The 22,604-nt window shown below is 38.5% G+C and overlaps 1 protein-coding gene across 5 annotated transcripts in view; it reads left to right on the top strand.

Moving 5' to 3' along the window:
* LOC149319300 (neuronal PAS domain-containing protein 2-like) overlaps positions 1-22,604 on the top strand; it is a 96,020-nt gene that overhangs the window by 56,043 nt on the left and 17,373 nt on the right. For 4 of the 5 annotated variants that reach the window (XM_089511424.1, XM_089511423.1, XM_089511425.1 and 1 more), the window contains exons 7-14: positions 1,515-1,628; positions 5,013-5,131; positions 6,182-6,264; positions 9,155-9,261; positions 11,377-11,524; positions 13,897-13,978; positions 20,195-20,336; positions 21,575-21,684. In XM_089511424.1, the coding sequence (XP_089367550.1) occupies positions 1,515-1,628; positions 5,013-5,131; positions 6,182-6,264; positions 9,155-9,261; positions 11,377-11,524; positions 13,897-13,978; positions 20,195-20,336; positions 21,575-21,684 (905 nt within the window). The remainder of the gene's footprint in view (positions 1-1,514; positions 1,629-5,012; positions 5,132-6,181; positions 6,265-9,154; positions 9,262-11,376; positions 11,525-13,896; positions 13,979-20,194; positions 20,337-21,574; positions 21,685-22,604) is intronic. The other variant, XM_089511427.1, reaches the window with a different exon arrangement.

The raw sequence follows: 22,604 nt of genomic DNA, 5'->3' as shown, positions 1-22,604 counted from the left end.
TTTTTGAAATTCTGTTCTATCTGTAGCTGTTTATATATTAAAAGGAGGAAAACTGACATGAAGGTTGTAAAGTGTAAAATAGAAGTCTGCACTGCACTTCTTTTACTGTAGCCTGTGTGATTTATTTCCAGGAATGGTACTGAATACTTGGGCAAGAGCTAAACTCAGCCTTTTTCTTTTAGGTATACATGACAAATACTTAATTATAGAGCACATCTGTACCAGGGGCAAAACTCTGAATGGACACTTGACTATTCTGGCCCCAGAGATGCCCTGGAGGTCCCCTGTTTCCTGGGCACTTTGCAGTGACCTCAGGCATATATCTACACATGTCACCACTGTATTAAGTGTTGCCACTTAATCTGAGGTCAGAAACAAGGTGTCCAGCTCTATCCCCTTACCACTGGTTACATGGCCGGGCATCTTGTTACTGACTGCAGATTAAGCAGTGACACTGAGGAGGGAAAATCCTTACCTGTCATCATTCCCAGCTGGGAGTTGGCTAGGACATTGAGTAAAATGGAAGTAAAAAATATTGGAATTATGGCAAAATCCAGAGCAATCACTGACTTTTAAAAATCCAGTTTAAGGCTGGTATAATGTGAGTTTGGTGCTGATAGGACTGTATATTGTCTGGACTGATCAGACCAGATGTGGGGATAAGGCTCTGTATCATCTAGACAGCTTACTGTGAAAGCATGGGGACACATTTCATTTGGCCCATGTAGACAAGCCCATGTAGGGATACAGTGGCTTTAGTGGTTAAGATGCTGACTCTGATGACTGCAAGGTCAGCAAATTGGCAGTTCAAGTGTGATGAAGTGAACTCCTGTCACAAGTCCCAGCTTCTGCCAACCTAACAGTTTGAAAGTATGTAAAAGTTCAATCCCAGTGAAAGGGCTCAAGCTTGACTCAGGCTTGCATCCTTCCGAGGAGGTCGCTAAAATGAGTACCCAGATTGTTGGGGCCAAATAGCTTACAATTTGTAAACCTCTTAGGGAGTGCTTAAGTGCACTGATAAGCAGTATAGAAATGTACTTGCTATTGCTACTTGCTAAAAGTGCAAGTAGATAAATAAGTACCACTGGCACCTGGTAACAGTGTTCCATGCGACTCGGCATTTAGTCATGCTGGCCACATGACCACAGAGCCATCTATGACAACTCTGGCTCCCTTGGCTTAATAATGGAGATGAGCATTGACCTTTATAGTCCAACATGACTTGACAATCACATCAAAGGGGAAACTTTTACCTTACCTTTAGACAAGTTCTGAGCAGCCTACATTAATCCACAGGTTCATCAAACAAAATATGAGCCTTTGTAGATGTTCAGAAAGAATCACTAAATTCACTGGTTTACTTCCTTTTCCTTGGTTACAGTTTAGTTTGTTTTATTTACAGAGACTATCTACTATAGTTTTTTTGTGGGTTTTTCGGGCTGTGTGGCTGTGTTCTGGAAGAGTTTTATTCCTAAGTATTTACATTTTTTTCTTCTTCTATTTTATAATCCCAGCTGATGATGATTTTGAATTTTACTGTCATCTTCTGAGAGGAAGTCTGAATCCCAAAGACATTCCAACATATGAATATATAAAATTTGTAGGAAACTTTCTGTCTTACAATCATGGTAAGTCTCAGTTATTCTATAAATATAAGCAATGACTAAATCAATATATAAATGTGGTTACAATAAGAAAGTGTCTTTTAATAGGCAGAATTTGGGTGGGGTGTTTTTGAGAAGTTGGGGGGCACATATAACAGGAAAAAAAACAAAATTAACAGAAACTAGTTACTTAGATGAAACAACATGGTGTAGTGATTTGAGTGTTAGACTAGGACTCTGGAGACCAGAGTTCAATTCCCTGCTTGGCCATAGAAACCCACTGGGGTGGCCTTGGGCAAGTCACATACTCTCAGTCCAAGAGGAAGACAATGGCAAACCACCTCTGAACAAACCTTGCCAAGAAAACCCCATGATAGGGTCACATTGGGGCTTCATAAGTTGGAAATGAATTGAAGGCACACAACAACAAAGTTGCTTAGATTGAATTCCAAACTCATATATTAATTATGAAATAAATTCCACTGAACTGGCAGGGGGTGGGAGAACCTATTTCTGTGTAAACATGGTTTTGGATGGACTCAAAGGTTGTAGTTCAGTTCAGACTTAGAACTCTTATTCTTGTGTAATAAAACTGAGTGAGTGCTGCACAAAGTGCATATATCATTCTTCAACGTCTCAGCATCTGTTGCAGGTTGACAATATTTTCCTAGTATATAGTTCCCCCACATAGCATGTTAATTGCTTGTTGTAACTGTTATGTAGAATGCCATATCTACTTCCTATGCTATAATTAATAGTGAACAGCACAGTAGCTTTCCTTCGCCAGTGGATGGTGGAGTTGTGGTCCAACATCTTCTGAAGACCCAGCTATTCCCCATTCCTGCCATATCATATGTAAAAACTCTTAGGCAGGAAGTAAACTAACAGTGCAACAGTTGTATTCAGTTCTCTTTTGGGATGGCTCCTGGCTGTGCTTGTACAAAACTAAGCCATTTATACTTTTGAGATACAATCATGTATATATTTGCCTGGGAGAAAGCTCCGGGAAACAGAGTGGTTCTTATTTCTAAGAATACATAGAATTCATTTTAGTTAAGACCTCACTGGAAGGTGAGGCCTAGAAAAATATTTAAATAAATAAAAGTCTGTGTAAATTATATAAATATACCAATAAATTGTGCAGTTTGTGTTTTAAAACAAGTTTTAGTTGGATAAGAAAGGAAGTATTGCAGATATTTCAGCTCCCTGCCCCAACATTTCTGTTTTACTCTTGAGGGAGGGAAATAAGGGGGTGGTGCCTATTTTTCCCTTGGCTTCAAACATTTCAGAAATTTTACCTCTACAGTAATTGTAATATATCACTGATTGTATTTGGCACTGCCTTCCACATGCTTTCCACATATCACATCCTGTAGGACTTCAGCACAGTGCAAATACTTCTGGATCATGCCTGAGGAAGCAGATACAACATTTTAGGGCATGTTGTACTGACCAGACCTGTTGAACGTCATGCCTTCCCCTTGAGAGCACAATCCCGAATACAGTCAGGGCTACCCACCAGTTGCACAGGTTAAGACTGGTAATGGAGGAGAAGCAGTCTTTCAAGAAAATATTTTCTTCATTATTGATCTTCTTCCTCCAAAACCATGAGAAGGTGTAAAGCTCTCTGGGAGACAATTGAAAAGCACTGTAGTATATCATATCCCTTATGTGAGTAAGGTTGATTTAGTTGAAACCTGAATCCTGAAAGATTTAAACCTCCAGAACTGACTTACATCCTCTAGATGCCATGTGTGTTCACCATTGTAATGCTGTGGCGAATGCAGTGTTATTTTCAAGGCTTTTAAATGTATAATCTTGGAGGCAACTAGGAGTACATCAAAGTGTCAATTAGTCTCTTATCTTTGTGACATGTAATTGCAACAATTTTTCAGTTTGTACATTTCTATTATTTTTTTAATTCCATTTTATTTATCCTACAGTGGGACTTGATTTGTAGAGTAAAGAGAATTGCTTTCTGTCTTTTTCAGTGCTGTGTGTTCATAGAGTATAACTTTCTTACTGTATGAAAAAGTATTGTGATCTAAGGAAAGGCTGCTATGCAACAATATATAAAGAAACCACTCTGCTGTTACATCTGCTTTACTACTTAGATTATCTTCCCTCTATTTCACTGAATACTCTCTAGGGATTCTTGCTTCAAATATTGCTGGCATTGTCCCAGATAGGTCACGTTCAGCAATTAAAAAAAAAACCTTGCTGGGTTTGTCAGAAACCCTAGTTTCACAGTATACAAAACTTTATGGATTTGACATAACTTTAGCCCTGTAATTTATAAATGAGTGCACTTCTTCCTTCTGCTGCCACACTGCAGAATTAAACAGCTTGACACCACTTTATTTGTCATGGCTCCATCCTATGGAATCCTGGGGTTGTAGTTTGTTATGGTACCAGAGGTCTCTGATAGAAAAGGCTACATATGTCATAAAATTACAAATTGCAGAATTTCATAGCATCGTGTCATGGCAGTTAAAGTGGTGTCAAACTGCAAATTCTGCAGTGTAGATGCAGTCTCACTTTCCTATAATTCTGAATTTATGTCAGAGGACCACTTTATTTTTATATAGATGTGTTGTCTATTTCTCTAGCCTAGAAACTTCTTTCGCGCATAACAACTCTGCTTCATGAAAATAATGCCCCAATTCTATACATGTTTGCATAGAAAATAAATCTCATTGGGTTCATTGGAACCTACTGCTAGGTAAGCAGGTATGAGATTGCACCCGAAGTGGTATTTATACAAACAGAAATATCACTAAAATGTGTGTGTGTGTACACACACACACGCACACACACACACACACACACACGGGTAAGTTCCTTCCATTTCCAGGGAGCTTTAGAGGTCAGATGAAGGCTTAACATTACTTTCCTCACAGCCACTTTAGTATTGCTTTTTCTTTTTTGGCGATAGAACGAGATGTAATAGCAACACATTTGTTTTAAACATGGGTCACACACAACAGCTGTACAATAAAAGGAGATTTTCAGGTGGAAAAGTAACAGCAGGATAGAAGTGCTGCATACCCCTTTCGCTGCCTCATACTTTATCTAACCCCTTTCTCCTATTCCTCCTTGTCAGCTTCACTCCTTCCATTTGGGCTCCAGGATCAGACAGAAAACTAATGACTTGTGTGGTTTTCCAACTGTTCATTCTTACCTGGCCATTTTACTCCCATTCACCCACTTTATTGTTGTTCACAAGTGACCCACACTGAAGACTTGAGCCATTTGCTATCTTGTTCAGCCGTTCCCTAATCATGAATTAATTATCTTATGCAGATAATAAGTATTTCAAGTATCAGTGCATTTCATATGTATAAAATAGACAATGGGAGCAAATGCACTAAGAGGCACAACTCTTTGTCTTGTAATTTTCTTATCTAGTGCCTATATCCACTTATAATGGCTTTGATGGTGCTGTTCCAAGAGGTTACAGAACACCACTAGGAAAACAAGTCTGCTTTGTTGCTACTGTTCGGCTGGCAACACCTCAGTTTTTAAAGGCAAGTGTGTATGTCTTAGAGTCTGTTTAGTCTTGGCAACAATATCGGTCCTTTCAGTCAGTGTCTTCCCCATTCATGACTATGTACAAAGCAAAGAAATAGGTGCCACCAGTATATATGGTTGAATGAAGAATACCAGTAGCTTGCAAAGTATATGAATAATTGAGTTTTTTGTCACTTTGGTTTACGATGATGTCAAAAGACTATATGTACTGTACATGATGCTGACTATTTGTAGATGTGGGAAAATACAAAAAGGAGCAATGGGCATGCAGGAGGCTCCATGGGTTAATGGATGTCATTTTTCAAGTTATGGACACCCTCCCATATTGTTAGAATGCAGATTTTGTTAGGAAACAAAATCTTTCTGAGACTGAATCTTTCCATTATTTAATATTTAATCAAATAAATGTGGAGTTTCCCCCAAAATTAATTGAAACAGTAACAAATTGTGATCATCTCATGTCTGCAATGCAACCTGCCATTGTTAAACAGTTTTTTTAAAGTTGAAAAAAACAACAACAACAGCTATTGCATATTGATCTAGTCCCAGATACTGTTTCTCAAAAAAAACCTTCACACAGAGAGTGATTAAAGTTGCAATTGCAGTATTTTGGAGTGCATTGTATGGAATGCTCATCATGTTCATGATTAGTCTCTATGTCTTTGCCCCAAAACGTTCAAGTCTAGGGACGCTCAACATAGAAACAACCATCTCTGTGTTAATTAATTTTTTAAAATTTCATCTGCAGTGGACATCATTCAAAGAAAGAAGTGGTTTTGGCAATATCTGGTATTTGTAACATGTCAATTAGTTTTGTATGGGGCTCTGTTAAACATAAAATGTATCAGTAATGTTATCAATAACTGTTTAATTTTCTAAACGAATTGTGCTGTATACAGAATACAAACTTGTTAAGATTCTAAACTGTTGCTTTATCTTCCAGAATAACAATTATAGAGACGGTTAAAACTAATAAAGCAGGCTGAATAGATGTATAGCTATTTAATAGATACTGCTTGTACTAAACAAATTTATTTCTAACACAGGAAATGTGCATGGTTGAAGAACCTTTAGAAGAATTTACTTCAAGACATAGTTTGGAATGGAAATTTTTATTTCTGGATCACAGGTTGGTAAACAGAAGACGGCACTTGAAATTTTACTTGACTGTTTGCTAATGTTTCATGAAACAGATTTTGAAAACAGTGCTGTGTTTGATGGCCAAACAATGATGTGATGGCATCAAATCCCTACAACTCTTACTAAATCCAGCATTTGTTTATTAACATTCATTTTCATTCCTGTTGAAGATATACAAAGCATATGAGATGCCCAGAAATATTTGCATAGATAGTATACAGTTTTCATAACAAAAGGCTGTTATGCACTGTGATCAAACAAAGTAGTTAGATTCTAATGGACATTTTAGTGAAACAATATCTGTTTGTAGAAAGTATTGCTAAACGATACACACGAACTACAGTCAGCCCGTCTTATACACAGATTTTTTTATACACGGATTCAAGCATCCACAGTTTGAAAATGTTCAAAAAAAGTATAAATTTCAAATATCAAACCTTGATTTTCCATTTTTTATAAGGGACACCATTTTGCTGTGCCATTATATTTAATGGGACTTCAGCATCCACAGATTTTGTTATCCATGGGGGATCCTGAACCAAACCCCAGCGTATAACAAGGATCCACTGTATATGTGACCATGCTGGCTAGTGGATTGTGGGAGCTAGAGGCCAAAAAGTAACTTGCATTAGTTTCCTGTTCTGCTAAAAGGCACATCAGGGAACAGGGATATGTGGGGGTTACATTTCTTCTGAAATCTCAGGTTCACATTTTGGGCATATTGTACTCCTATTTAAAACAACTGGTTTTAGCCTAGCTTTTAAGCCATCTTGGATCATGTATTGGCAGAAAGACAGGATATAAATTAATCAGATTAATAAAAACAAGCCATTTGGAGGATTTTGCTTCTTTGGGGATTTCTAAGTAACTGTAGTTTGCTAAATTTTCCAGACATCTTTTGTGAGCCTCCTTGGATCCAATTTGGCAGAAAATTGTCATATTAGATGGATGGATGGATAGATAGATAGATAGATAGATAGATAGATAGATAGATAGATAGATAGATAGATAGAGACATACTATGATTAATGGTCACTTTGTTTGGTGGATAATCTCTCAGGCAAGTAAACTGATGCTCAGAATTTTACAACAAAGACTTTTACTATATATATATAGAGCAAGAAGTGCCAGATATCCACAATGGGTTCAGACAAGAAAGAGATCACTCTGCAAAAATATGTGGGATAATGGCAGCCTATGCTTTATAGATTATTGCAAATCTCTTGGCTGTGTAGATCATTAAATATTATGAATCATTTTCAAAGAAATGAGTGTGTCACTTATATGAATTGTGGTGCTAGAGGAGAATTCTAAGGATACTATGAACCACCAAAATGACCAATAAATGGATTTAATTCTCCTTAGAAGTCAAAATGATAAAACTGGTTATCATGTGATGACATAACTCATTATAAAAGATTATAATGTTTGGTAAAGTGGGAGACAGTAGGAAAAGAGGAGGACCACATTACATTTGGATAGACTCAATCAAGGAACACACAGTGCTGAATTTGCAGAACCTGAATGAGGCTGTTGATGACAGGATGTTGGAGGCCTCTCATTCATAGGGCCACCATAAGTGGAACCTGACTGGACTGTAATTAATAATAACAACAACAACAAATGGTTAATGGCAGCCACTAAATCAAATGCACACCACAGCTATGAAACTGTCTTGCTTTCACTGGCCATAATTAAGATTAACCACAGTTTGCCATTGGATGATAATTTAATAAAACTTAATCTGAATGGAAGTAGAAATTTCCAATCTTCTTCTCACTTTTATGATTCAGTGTTGTATCTTATTGCTGCCAATGCCATTACATCTGTAGAGGAAATATATGGGGCAACCCCCTGCCAAATTCAGCATTTAAAATCCCATAGTGAGAGGGAGATTTAAGAGGAATGTTCTCAGTAAAACTGACAGGATTAGAAGTGCTTAATTTTGTTAGGATTATATTCCCGGGTTTTTTTTTCAAGGGTCAAAAGTGGATTTTCCTTTGCAGGATGCCTTTCTTCCAAATGTTCAAAACCTACACAATACTAGCTACTACCTGTGTATGATTACTTGCTCACCATATGTCTGCTCCAGATAGTGTATGAATTCTCTGTAGCTTTTCTTCTCATGTGGTTCCAAAGTCACATGTTGTGTACCTAGATCCCTGGAGAGGGCAGGAATAGCTACCGTGTGATTTGAAGCAGAAAAGTGGTGGATAGGGAATAGGTAGTACTTTCCCATGCTGTCTTGTCTTCTCTAAATTGTCTTCTCTAGAAATGGGACTTCTCCTTAAAAAATGACTTGAGGCTCTTTTACCCCTGTGAACATGTTGTTAGCCCTGAAGCAAGACTGAGGCAAACACCTGTGTATGTCTAAGAAAGAGACTGTTCCTGCTCCTTCACAGCCTTGGTGACATGGTAAATGTTTCTGCTCAGGGCACCAGCATTCCCAATGGAGTCAATTGAACAAGGTGAAGTCCTGGGAATTCCTTTCAGCAGTGCTTATATCCATTCTCTTTCAAACATCATTTCAGAAAAGTACACAGGAAACTACCATTGGCCTAAATTGTTCAGTATTGTGTAATATACTGGCTGACTAGCAGCAGCTCTTGAGACAGCTCCACATGGTGATGAAGCTCAGGAAAGTTCATCTTTTGGACTCTAATTTCTAGAATCCTTGACCCTACCTAGTACATTCAGAAGGATAACAGTGGGGAGTTAGATTCCAAGAAGTAACTTTCCAAACTCTAATCCCAATTTGTCTGTAACACATTTACTGGCTGCCTTTTCAGGTGTGAGTGGAAAGATATAGAGGTACTAACCACTGCTGCTAAAAATTTTAATCACAGAACACAATCATTTGCATTTCTTTCTTGATACAGAGCACCACAAATTATAGGATATTTGCCTTTTGAGGTATTGGGTACATCTGGGTATGATTACTATCATGTAGATGACCTACAGCTCTTAGCACGATGCCATGAACACTGTGAGTATCACATTTCCTACTGTCACAGGAATCTAATGTTTGTATATACATGAAGAAATAATGGTTTGACACCACTTTAACTGCTGTGGCTCAGTCTTATGGAATTCTGGGAGCTGTAGTGTGTTGTGGCTCTGACAGAGAAGACTATCTCTCAAAACTACAAATCCCAGAATTTCACAGCTTTGAGCCATGGCAGTTAAAGTGGTGTCAAACTGCATTATTTCTGCATTGCAGATGTAGCCAGAGAAAGGAGTAAAAGCTTAAGACCAGATAACAGTTGTAACCCTATAAGCACCTACCTGGAAGTAAATCCCATTGAAGTTAATGGCTCTTATGTTGAAAGAGCATATATAGCTTTGTGCTGTGTGCACTGGTAATATGACAAATCTGACACTTTACTCAGTTCAGGTTAATATTTAATCAGTTCTTTATGACTTAAGTCTCCATATCATAGGCTTCAAGAACTGTTATTTTAAAGTAGTCAGTTGAGGTTAACTACTAATGTCATACAAGCTAATTCTGGCTTTTTTTTTTTTTTTAATTTGGAGCTATTGCTTGACACTTAAATAGATATGAATTCCAAAATGAAATGAATATCTGGTAATATTCCGGAACTTTTTATGACTTAAAACTGAAGAATGGAATTAAAAGAAACTCAAACCTCTTTACAACCTCCCTTCCCATGTCCACTTAAATAATGTTTGCATTGATTACTTTATTGTTTAATTGTCAATAACAGTTCTGTTATTCATGGTTCTGCTATTAATCTGCTAAATTATACTGATCAAAATTATTTTGAACTTTCCAAGGTAGAATAACAGCTTCATATCTTTAGCTGCCAGGCTGTGACTGAGCAATGTCAATAGAGGTGAAATTGGAATAAACTTCCCCAAATATATGGAATACACTTGAAGTGCTTTTACAGTAATAGCCCTTTAATTCTTCTTTAACTGTCATGGTTTATCCTTTGGAGTCCTGGGACTTGCAGTTTAGGGAGAGGTACTTATAATTGTCAGCCAAATAGCTCTTGTTCCCTGTTATTGTTGTTGTTGTTGTTGTTGTTGTTGTTGTGTGCGCCTTCAAGTCATTTCTGATTTATGGCATCCCTAGGGGTTTGTTTGTTTGTAAGATTTCTTCAGAGAAGTTTTGCCATTGCCTTCCCCTGAGGCTGAGAGCATGTAACATGGCAAAAGTCTCCTAGTGGGAATTAAATCCTGGTCTCCAGAGTTGTTGTCCAAAGTTCAAAGCACTGGCTCTTAAAGTGGTATCAAATTACATTATTTCTACAGTGTAGATGCACCCTGCCTGGCCCTTACATATTGGGGCTTACAAAGATTCATTACCAAAATAAGCCCCTCACCAGACTAACTGAAGTGTGGCATCGTAAAGGTGGAGTTGCCAAACTGGGACTCATTGTAGACCATAACAGCAGCAAACAACTATGCCACACCGGTGCCTCACCAAACTGCAAATCCCAGGATTTCATACAAGGTGGCCATGACAATCAAAGTGGAATCATTAATGCAGTAATTGTCACGTGAAAGGGCCTTTTATCATACATATGGGCTAATGTACATCCCACTGAATTCACACAATGTTGTCAAAGCATTTTTAAAGTCTTTGGATTTTGGGGTGCAAAGAATCCTTTTTGTTTTCAGCATGCTACTGTGGTTAGTTCCTGCATGAATAAGGAAATTTAAGGCACACTTATGTCCTAAGCATTAAATAAACGATGCCTTCAACTGTGCTGCCAAACATCAACCTGTATACTTTTCACTTCATTGTTGCAATCAAGCAAGGAGCATGTGCTGGTGATGGGGACGGACTAGTGGATGAGAACCATGATGCTCATCTAGTCCCCAATGTACTTGATGAATATTTCTGATATGTTTTTTACATGACGCAAGGTTGTGTGTAAGCAAACTCCAGCTGTACATGCCCTGTCACCTGTGCTTGTTTATATGAATGTTCAATTATCTGCATTAAGAAAATAAAGCTTGTGTCCTTAGGAAAATTTTGGCTATGCTGGCAAACCTCCAACAGAGAATTATTTTTGAATGATGTTATGTATACTTTTTTTTAAAGTACCGTATACTTTTTTCTGCCCACGTATAGTGATGCAGTTTGGCAAAGGGAAGTCTTGCTGTTACCGGTTTCTGACCAAAGGGCAACAGTGGATCTGGCTACAAACACATTACTATATCACCTACCACCAGTGGAATTCCAAGCCAGAATTCATCGTATGTACTCACACAGTACTGAGGTATGAGGAACTAAGGTCATTGGTGCATAACATGAATGCATAACTTTGGGTTAAGGGCACACAACTGCAAGTCATGGTTGCTTATTTCCCTGTCACATGAAAAAGGAATTGCTAATTGCATTTTGAATTTTGGGTAGATTTGGAATGGTTTAAATGAAAGACTAGGAAGGTTCTGTATACCTGTTCTTGAAAGTTTTAAATTTCATTTTGTAGAGGAAAGCATTCATGACATTCCTGCTGCAAGTTTTGGATAAAGCGTATCATCATTTGGCTAAGTGCACCTTGGTTCTCTTTCTCTCTGAGGAGATTATCAGATGGGGGGAAATCGAAAAAGAACACGGCATTCTCCTTGCAAAGTCGCACAATTGCACTGAAGATTTTCAGATGACATCACACTTATCCAAGACTTAACCCATGAAGATCCAGGAATGCTCCAACAACAAACCATTCCCAGGACTTCCCCATGAATGGTTTATTGCTGGAGCATTCCTGGATCTTCATGGGTTAAGTCCTGGATAAGTGTGATATGTTTCAAAACCTTCAGTGCAATCACGCAACTTTGCCGGGAATATGCCTTTTACTTCTGCCTTTTTTCCCCATTTGAAAATCTCCTGACCTTGCTGTGGTGAACATTGCTACAGCCAAATGGAAGCTACACAATAGAAATGGTTTGCTACATGGATAAGTCTCCATGTGCTTACATTAAAAGCCTCCATTCTTTTGCATTTGTGACCTGAATATTAGATTTATACTAGAGAAGAGGTCTTATTTGACTCAGTAGCATACTTAGTACAATGGTTAATCTAATTCTAACGGAATATACTTGTGTTTTGCACATACTGGGTATGATAGAATATATCCATTATATAGGGATGCAGGTTGATTGAGGCAATTTTGTTGGTGAACTTAATTGCAAAAAGGAAATGTAGCTAGAAGCAACATCTTGTCTGGCTTAGAAATAAGCATTCTAAAACAAATATATTGTATATATAATCAATATATTTATTACAAATAAAATACCATATTGGCATGCTAATTGGTCTCTAAATAATTGCTATGGCTATAATCTTATGCCCATCTGGTATAGCTATTTTGCACACTGTGAAATAGCTAAAAATTATTTATTTATTTATTTAAATGTACACTTGGAATGTGGAGACAAACCCAGTCATTCTTGTCTGATATACATGCCTAGGCCAGAAACCTAGTTGTAAACATCTTTATTATTATTATTATTGCATGTACAAATTAACATTTCATAACTGTGTAAAGAACAGTATACAAAGTAGAGCTTGGCCATGCTGGCTGGGGATTTTGGATGTTGTAGGCCAAAAGGTAATCCAAGCTCCAGTTTAAAGCAGCTCCCAAGTTCTAGTTGTTTCTGGGGAATTTACCTACAATCATATACACAGAAACCAAACATAAAGTAAAGTCTATTACACTACCATATCTATTTGGACTATATGAACTACAGATTTTAACAGTGGAGTAATTCAGAGTAAATCATACAATAAATCAGAGTTAATGATACTTTCAGAATAGTAGAATGAATTACAGAATCATGGAATCATAGAGTTGGAAGAGACCACCAGGGCCAGCCAGTCCAATCCCTTGCCAAGCAGAAAGGCACAATGAAAGCACTCCTGACAGATGACGATCCATCCTCTGTTTAAAAACTTCAAAAGAAGGCAGTGGCATCACAAGGGGATGCAGGGGGTTCAGACCGCACCAGGTGACACCCTAGGAGGCATGACACTACTGCTCCTCAGACATCTGCATTTTGGCAAGAATGGGCTGTGGCATTCATTTGTATCTCTTTAAAATGCTGAAGAGATGGTGTGAGTGGGGTGAGGCTCAGTGGGAGGAAAAGCCCCAGTGGTTTTTTTTATTAAATATTCAAATTTTTATTTTTTTCAATTAAATTTTAACATTTTTTTCAAAACATCACATTTTACCAAATTTTCACTTTAACCACATGAAACTATGTACATGTAAACACATTTATTATATGTGTATGATATTGTAGTTTAAAGATATAATTTTAATTTTGGTAGTTGTTTATGTTACAACTATTACCATTACATTCAGTGATATATGAGAATTACAATTTATAAGTAAATTAGTACAAAAACATTCCTAGGATTCTGTATGGTGTAGTATAGGAGGAGGTCAATTGGTGGGTGGTGACACCATTACTTGCCACAATTGGTGACACCAACAGTGACACCACTGAAAGGGGACTCCACCACACTCTGAGGCAGTATGTTCTACTGTTGAATAGCTCTTATTATCGGGAGGTTCTTTCTAATGTTGAAATGGAATCAACCATTGGTATGGTATATAGGTCTCCACAGAAAATAATGTTTCATCAGTTATGCAGAGGTTCGAGTGGAAAGGCGACAAAATCTGATTTTGGATGACACACCTTCAGAGATCAACTCTTCAGTACTAAAGGTATGATGAAATAACAATTTTCAGGATCTCCCTTCCCAATTTTCTATCTTTTAAAGTTCAAATATGAAATATTTCCATAATATGTCATAAAATGTGAATTCAGTGTTTATCTGGCACATTCCACTCCTGAGCAAGATTTGGCTAGGAATAATATTCTGTTTTCCAGAATAAAATGTTGGAAATGAAAGATGTAGTGGAATCCTGACATATGAAATTAGGGATAGATATTTTGTTCTATGGGTTAGTGATATTCCTATAATTCTTTTAAATAAGGAATAAGAGGCAGATGGTAACATCAACTGCTGGGCTCAAAACTGTTTGGATTGCTGTCAAATGTATGCCACTTAGTAGGAGTTGGTTGCTGATATTGTCCCACTTGTAAAGACTCGTACTTCCTTTTCGGCTCTGTATTGCCTCTTCCTCACAGTTGTTGCTGTCCCTTTGTCCATCCTTGTTCAGTCCAAGAACTGATAAGCATGCTTGGGCTGACTCAAACTGAGAGTGTCCTTGCTTGTCCCTTGTTGTGCATGGAGCTGCTACGTCAATATGAGCTGGCTCCCTGTTAGTGACTGATGAAGGTGTAAGTGCAACTTACTCATGCATATCTCACTTTTGAAGTCATTGCAGAAAATGGAATGATCTCCTAACTTGGCACAGTGACCCAGTTCTCCCTCCCTAAACCTTCCTTTTAAGCTTCTCTTAAACCCTCAACGCAGCCATTTAGTGGCTGATGGAGAGTGGGTGGGGGGAGAACAGAAAATCGTTCATCTATATTCCTATAGCTGGACACAAGACATAGCAATGACCTCATCCTCTGGGACTTCTACAGGGCACCTGGGAGGTTCTGGAGAATTTTTGTAACTGTGTGTCCAGCTATAAAAACACGGTTGGATGATTCTCTCTGCTGTCTCTCTGCTTTGTGGAGAGTGGGCTTAAAGCGTTTGTTTGGGGGGAGGAAGTGGAGACATGTCACAGTTCCACCTTTGTGGCACTTTATGACATCTCTCCTGATTCAGGATCTCAGCTATGGTCTTTTGGAGGATGTTGAAAATGGACACATGAACAACTGCTATAGGTTAGTTTAGAAGGACCAGTCAAGGTAAGTAATAGATATGCAAACTCTGTTGTACTTCAGTCACATCACAAGAAGACAGGACTCGCTAGAAAAGACAATAATCCTAGGAAAGGTGGGTTATAGAAAAAGAGGGAGACTGCATACCAGGTGGTTAGACTCAATCAGGAACATCACAGGCCTGAACCTGCAAGACCTGAGCAGAACGATTGAGGATAGGGGGGTCTTGGAGCTGTCTCATTCATAGGGTTGCCATGAGTAGAAGTCAACTTGATGACACCTAACAACAACAAACTCTTCCCACCTATTCAGTTATCTCAGTATAATTTCATGGTTGAATATAAAGGTGAAAGAAAATGTACATTTGGTAAGAAATCTTCTGGGAAGAAACAGACCAGGAAAGGCAAACACACCATAAGCCAGGCATTAAGAATTACTGCTTTTGAAGTGCTTGTGGGATTGGCCTGAGCTCATTCCTTAGTGCATGGCTTCCTGCCTATTAAAACCGATTATACCTTAGCTGCATCTAAGCAATGAGCTCTTCTGATCTATATCCTTAGTGCTTAGTGAAGTTAATAATGGAGTCTTTTATGAGTGTTTTACAGAAATTCATTTGACACTTCTGTTGCTCAGTAATATGGAGATGAAGAGCCAAAGTAGATGTGATTTTTATTTCTTTAAAAATTGCAGATTTTTAAAAATGCAAATATAATCAGCTGGGCAGGCTGATCATTACTGGAATAACAGCAGAAAGGGATAGGCAATTTAACCATGTCATCCTCTGCTGATGTGCCAATGGAGAATTTCCTTTTAGTGCAAATAGAGAGAAGTATTTCCCCCCCTTTGGAAAGTGGCAGGGAAGAAAAGGCTGTTCAGTACCTGATAATTATAATCCCTCCCATTGATACTGATGCCTGTGAAAAAGATGCATGTTAAATGCATTTATTGTCAAGTTTGACCCTTGCAGAAGAAAATTTACCACAATCTTGTTCTGTCAGTTTGCAAACTAATGTAAATTCATACAGAGCAGTCTTGCATCTCTCCAACTAAACTTGGGGCCTTTCATCCCTCCCTCTTCACTTTTCCTTTTGCTATCTTGTCTGGCTGCATGAGATACCTTTGATTTTTTTTTCTAATCCCTCCCAGTAATTTCTAATAAATGAGAAATGAACTGCGGGCATAACCTAATGAAAACAGCCAGCGCAAGTATTTGCTCAGGAAGGGTCACTTGCACATAATTCTCCCCCTGCTTTCCGGGGCTGTGGATGATAGAAGGATTGTGTGTGTGTGCACACACACACATGTGCACACGCATGCCTTCAAATTACCTGTTGACTTAAGGTGATCCCATAAATTTCAAAAGGTAGGAATATTCAGAGGTGGTTTTGCCAGTTCCTTCCTGGTATTTGTTAGTGGTCTCCCATCCAAGTATATTAACCAGGGTTGACTTTTCCCATCTTCCCAGGTCAGATCTGGTGCCTTTAGGGTATTTACGCTGCTGTTAAAAGGCTTATACTTGCTTGGAAAAGCAGTCAGCCAGCAAAGAATGGCAAATATTGTTGGGAAGCTGTACTATACTGGGATGGTTAAGGTGGAATGATCTCCATTCCCATTTATGATCCATATTTGAAATATGTGAACTTTTCTAAGTAAAATCTGTTTTGCACTGCACAGTTATTGCACTTTGATACCACTACAACTGTCTTGGCTCCAGAATCCTGGGATTTGTAGTTCCATGAGGTATTTAGAATTCTCTTCTTGGGAGTTTTTGGCTGCTTCCACTCTGCAGAAATAATTGATACCACTTTAACTGTCGTGACTCCATGCTATAACATTCTGGGAGTTGTAATTTTGTGGGCCTTCTCTGTCAGAGAGCTCTGGAGCCACAGCAAACTACAGTTCCCAGAATTCCATAGCATTGAGCCATGCCAGTTAAAGTGGTGTCAAACCAGATCAGTTGTACTGTGTGGTTGCAGCCCTAGTGCTTCACCAGACTACAAATCCAAGGATTTGTAGGATGCCAGCAGAAGAGTTAAAGTGGTATCAGTGTTAAGACTGTATAGCGTAGAAGAGATTTAAATTAGGACAAGATAAATTAGGTCAAACTCTTGTAGTTGAACTCTCATTTTATGTGCTTTATGGTCTGCTGTATGCCATGCATGCATAAGGAGAATTAAAGAATACTTAGGGGCAGTGACATTGAGCAATATGCTTAAGTTACATGCTTAAAACTATAAAAAGTAGGTTTTTTTCATGATTGTGTTGTTTGCCTTCAAGTCATTTCTAACGAGTTGATTTGCCATTGCCTTTCCCTGAGGCTGAGAGAATGTGACTTGCTCAGGGTCACCCAGTGGGTTTCATGGCTGAGCTGGAAATCAAACCCTGGACTCCTGAGTCATAGAAGGTTATCGCATCAGTGCCTGAAACGTTTCTATTCTGTTCCGAGAACGTTTCAAGATGTAACGTTATGGGAACGGATATTATCGCATTCAAAAATGTAAAGCGTTCCGAGAACGTAACGGGAACACAATTTACCGCATTTGTCCTTATAGGAAGCGTGATAAGTATGAGAACGTTTCAATATTTGCACATGCGTATTTGTAACTGTGTATTCTTGTTCATGAGTACCACATACACGGAACAAAAGGCTTTTACAGGGAGATATTTGTGCAAACACAACCTAATCTTTTTATATACAAGATACATATAGACACACACACACATGTATACACACATATAGTCCGCAATCTATATATACAAATATATATATATATATATATATATATATAATATGCATATATATGTATATATTGTGTGTAATATATTTATATTATATATAATATATATTTTGTATATATTACATATTTAAAATATGTATATTGTATATATATTGTATGTATACTTTTAGACACACACACACACACACACACACACACACACACACACACATATATATATATATATATATATATAAATGTTATACATATACATAAACATAGGGTTGCCATCCCTGGGGACCTCCAAACTAGGAAAAATGTAGGACAATGTTTTAAAATGTAGGACTTTTTTTTTAAAAAAAAATTCCTGGTCAGGAAATTTTAAAAAGAAGGTCCTACATTTTTAAACCTTGTCCAGGGCCAGGCTAGAGCTGGGGAGACAGCCTCTCTCAAGCTCCAGCCAGGCTTTGGAGGACTCTGCAGCCGAGGAGCCCCATCCAGGGCCAGGCTAGAGCTGGGGAGACAGCCTCTCTCAAGCTCCAGCCAAGCTTTGGAGGACTCTGCAGTCAAGGAGCCCCATCCAGGGCCAGGCTAGAGCTGGGGAGACAGCCTCTCTCAAGTCCCAGCCAGGCTTTGGAGGACTCTGCAGTCGAAGAGCCCCATCCAGGGCCAGGCTAGAGCTGGGGAGACAGCCTCTCTCAAGCTCCAGCCAAGCTTTGGAGGACTCTGCAGTCAAGGAGCCCCATCCAGGGCCAGGCTAGAGCTGGGGAGACAGCCTCTCTCAAGTCCCAGCCAGGCTTTGGAGGACTCTGCAGTCGAAGAGCCCCATCCAGGGCCAGGCTAGAGCTGGGGAGACAGCCTCTCTCAAGCTCCAGCCAAGCTTTGGAGGACTCTGCAGTCGAAGAGCCCCATCCAGGGCCAGGCTAGAGCTTGGGAAACAGAATGCAGGAAGGGAAGTCCTTTCAGCCAATCACAACAAGGCAGAACATGGGAACGGAAGTAAGAACGGATTACATTACCGCTCTGACATTTCTTGGACCGTTTTAAAAACGTTTCCACAAGCTTGGATCACTTTCTAATCCGTTCCCTCCGAGGAACACATATGGAACACTTTGAGGGGTATGTAGAACCCGATGGGAACCCGATGGGGACAAAACCGTGCGGTAAAGTTGAAAGTGTTCCGTTCCAATCGGGTTCCAAAAATGTTCTCGGAACGCGATGCGATAAGCTCCATAGTCCAACACTCAAATCACTACACTAGGCTGCTGTATGTCATTAAAACTACAGCCCTGAATACATTTTTGAACACAAAGGAATTTTTGAATAAGCGTGCAGAAAATTGCACTGAGACAGTGCAATAAAAGCATACCTCAGTAAACAAGGCCGCTGACAAAGAAGCTCCTTTCTGCAAAGTGTTGTAATGTCTGCCCAGTCCCACTTTTCCTCTTTGTCCTCTGATTAGCCAGTAACTTTTTAGCAGTGTCAGCACTGGGAGGAGGAGGATGGAGTGTTGCAGGAAAATAGACTTTTGGTATTGGTTTGCACCAGAATGTGTGAAGTAAATGATGCGATAAAGCTTAAGCCGGGAAACTATGGGATTCTCTTGTATCCCGTTCTATTACTATGTGTGCCTACCTACAAGTAAAGTAAACATCAGCTACCTCCATCTTTGTTTAATGAGCATATGTGAAGAGCAAAACAGAGCGAAAAGCCATCCCAACAAATCATTGTTGTTGTTGTAATCATTTATATTCTGCCAATAATGGGATTCAAGGCAGATAACAATATTTTACAAACAATACCGATTAAATACACTACAAAAGTAAAATGAAAATATTCAATATACAATTAAATAATTATATATAAAAACAATTAAAATATTACATTGCATTAAAACAATACAAATAAAAATCTTTATACAGACCCTTTAAAAATTTCAAAACCAGCACCACAGAGCATTAGGAGCCAATCCTTAACAGTCTGTACAGGCCTGGCAGCACAAAAATATTTTTAAAATTGCATTGATCTATACATTTATCCCTTATAAGAAATAAGGAAAGTGGAACCTGGTGAAATAAAAAGTAATTCCTGGATGTATTTTAGAAGAGGTTTTCTGGTGGTCTCTTGAAGGTTCAAAATGTTTTTCTTAACCTTACCTGGTTATTTCATTTCACGTGTGCATACAGTTAATTTTGAATAAAATGTTTGTTGAACCATATTGAACTGTTCTTTATGGTGTAGGAACCTACCTCTATTCTTCCCATCTATTTTGCCAACTGATGTATACATGTATTTAAAAAGGTCTCCTTCCCAACAATATTAGTTCAGAGTTTATAGCCTTTTTAAATTATAACCACTGTTTATAATTTGTTTAGGCTTTAAATTGTCAAAATAACACTGGCTATTATTGTCTACTTTGTTTTTAAGGACAGTAACTCAGGTATGGATTCTCAACAGCACTTTAGCACAATTGAATTAAGTGCGTCGATTCTCAACACTAGTCGGGCGCTTTCTGTATCCTCGCAAGGTTCACACAAATCTGTTCCTCCATCTTTACCTGTAATAGCAAGTGAGTTTCTGGTTACTGTTTAAAGAATTTGAAATTAGAACTGTATATTCCAGTATGAGCAAGAATATAAAGAACAACAACAATAAAAAAGCTTAGATATATACAGACCTACTGTACAGCAAAGAAGACAAAACAAGGCTAAATAAGGATAGTAAAATTGCAGTCCTAAAATGTATACTCAAGAAAACATACCAAGGATCAGCCAGCTAGTTACTATTACTGTTACTAACAATGGGCAAAGCTGCTTGTTCAGTTGCGGATATACAATCTGCATCTTTTTAGTTCATTGCATAGAAGGAGATAGAATGAGTTGGGAGGTTCCTACAGATATCCTGAATATTTTCCTTTCTAAGGCTGCATCCACACAGCAAAAATAATCCAGTTTGACATCAGTTTAACTGCCCTGGCTCAATGCTATGGTATTCTAGGAACTGTAGTTTTGTTCGATATTTAGCCTTCTCTGCCAGAGAGTTGTGGTGCCACAACAAACTACAAATCGCAGGATTCCATGGGATGAAGCATAGCAGTTAAAGTGGTGTCAAACTAGATTATTTCTGCAGAGCAGATGCAACCAAAGAGGAGCCCCACACCAGCAAAAGGTCTGTATGTACAATCGGCCCTTCTCATGATAGCTGCTTATCTTTGGGTAGGAAATTAGTAAATTGTTCATCCTGCTCATGTGTGTGGTGTGATTTGTGTGTGTGATAGATTGAGACCATGCTTCTGTTCAGTTTTAAAAGTGGCTTGTCTTTAAAGCAATGAAAATGGGTGCAGTAACAACAGCAAGCAAAACGCTGTACGTGCAGTTTTCTTCCTGGCCTTGTCCCTTTTTTGATCCTAGAACATCTTAGAAGCAACAAGAGGACATTTGTACATGAACATCCATTGCTCTCAGTTCAGCACTTTGGGGGTAGGAGCAAATAGTGTGGCCTCTGAGAATCCTTTTGAGATGGAATCAGTAGTGCATTTGCTCAGAAATCTAAAGAGCTGCAGGCAGGATTAACAAGGGGTGGGTAGGTAAGAGGAAGCAGCCTGTGATTCAGACCAGCTATAGTAAGTTCTCCCCTTTTCTCTAAAACCATCTGTTTAACCTGTATGGTGTTATTTGTCCTATCAGTGGCTTCCTTTATAAATGTTTCAGTATTTTTATACATATTTATAACAACTGTACTAACGTTGGTTTAAATTATGATCATTTTTATTAAAGAGATGTTGCCAATATAATTAATTCTATACAGCCACAACAACAAAGCTCATCCCAGAGTCGCCTTCGTTGCAAAGAACCCCCAATGTAGAGCAGGATTTATTAATACAGAGATCCAGCCAGCGTTCCAGAGATCCAGCTCAGGTAAGGATTCCCCCCCGCCCCAGAAAAAATTAATCAACAAAGTGAAAAGAAACTAGACATACAAGAAGACAAGTCAGTCCCAGGGAGAAAACACGTGCTTTAAATTAGTTCTGCATGAGAGTACAGACTTGTATGTTATCAATAGTTCCTAAGATAATTTTGGAAGTTTCTTCTTTGGATGCTGTTGCCTATAGTTGTGCTTTGGGTGGTTACTTCGGAAGAGCCATGTCTGCAGGAGCATCACAGCTGTGGAATGCCCTCTCTATCACCTATTTTTCCTCATTGTATACAATTGGACACAAGGCTGCATCCTTTCTGCTCCAGCAGGCATGCTGTTTAATCTTTGTTTCTTTTATTATCTGCTCTACGAATGACTTGTCAATATCATCTTCATGTTGTGTTCCTTCAAATTGTTTTCAACTTATGGTGATCTTAAGGCAAACCTATCATAAGGTTTTCTTGGCATGATTTATTCAGAGAAGGTTTGCCTTTGGCTTCCTTTGAGGCTGAGAGAAAGAAACTTGCCCATGGTCACCCAGTGGGTTTCATGGCAAACTGGGAATTGAACCCTGGTATCCAAAGTCATAGTCCAATGCTCAAAGCACTATGTTTTAATGCGTACTTAAGTTTGCTATAATTTTTTGTTTCTATTTTATTGATTAAATGGTTTTAATTATTTTACTGCCCTGTGAGCATTTGCTAGCAGAGTGATATATAAATTTAATAACTAAGTCAATAAAATAACCCTGAGAATCATGAGAAGTAACAGCTCTCACACAGAAATGATAATTCTCACATAGTCTAGCGAGATATGACACAAGATACATGTAGCAGATTCCCAGCTAGGTAAGGCTTTTCTTGTCACAACTTGAAAAAGTTCCTTTTTTGGATTATAACTTCTAGAACCCCTCAGGCAGTAT

The sequence above is a fragment of the Sceloporus occidentalis genome, unplaced genomic scaffold (assembly GCF_023333645.1).
Source record: "Sceloporus occidentalis isolate IW3139 unplaced genomic scaffold, rSceOcc1.0.p SCAF_2, whole genome shotgun sequence".
NCBI lineage: Eukaryota > Metazoa > Chordata > Lepidosauria > Squamata > Phrynosomatidae > Sceloporus > Sceloporus occidentalis.
The sequence above is the reverse complement of the archived record's forward strand: the minus strand, read 5'-3'. Positions and strand labels throughout refer to the sequence as shown.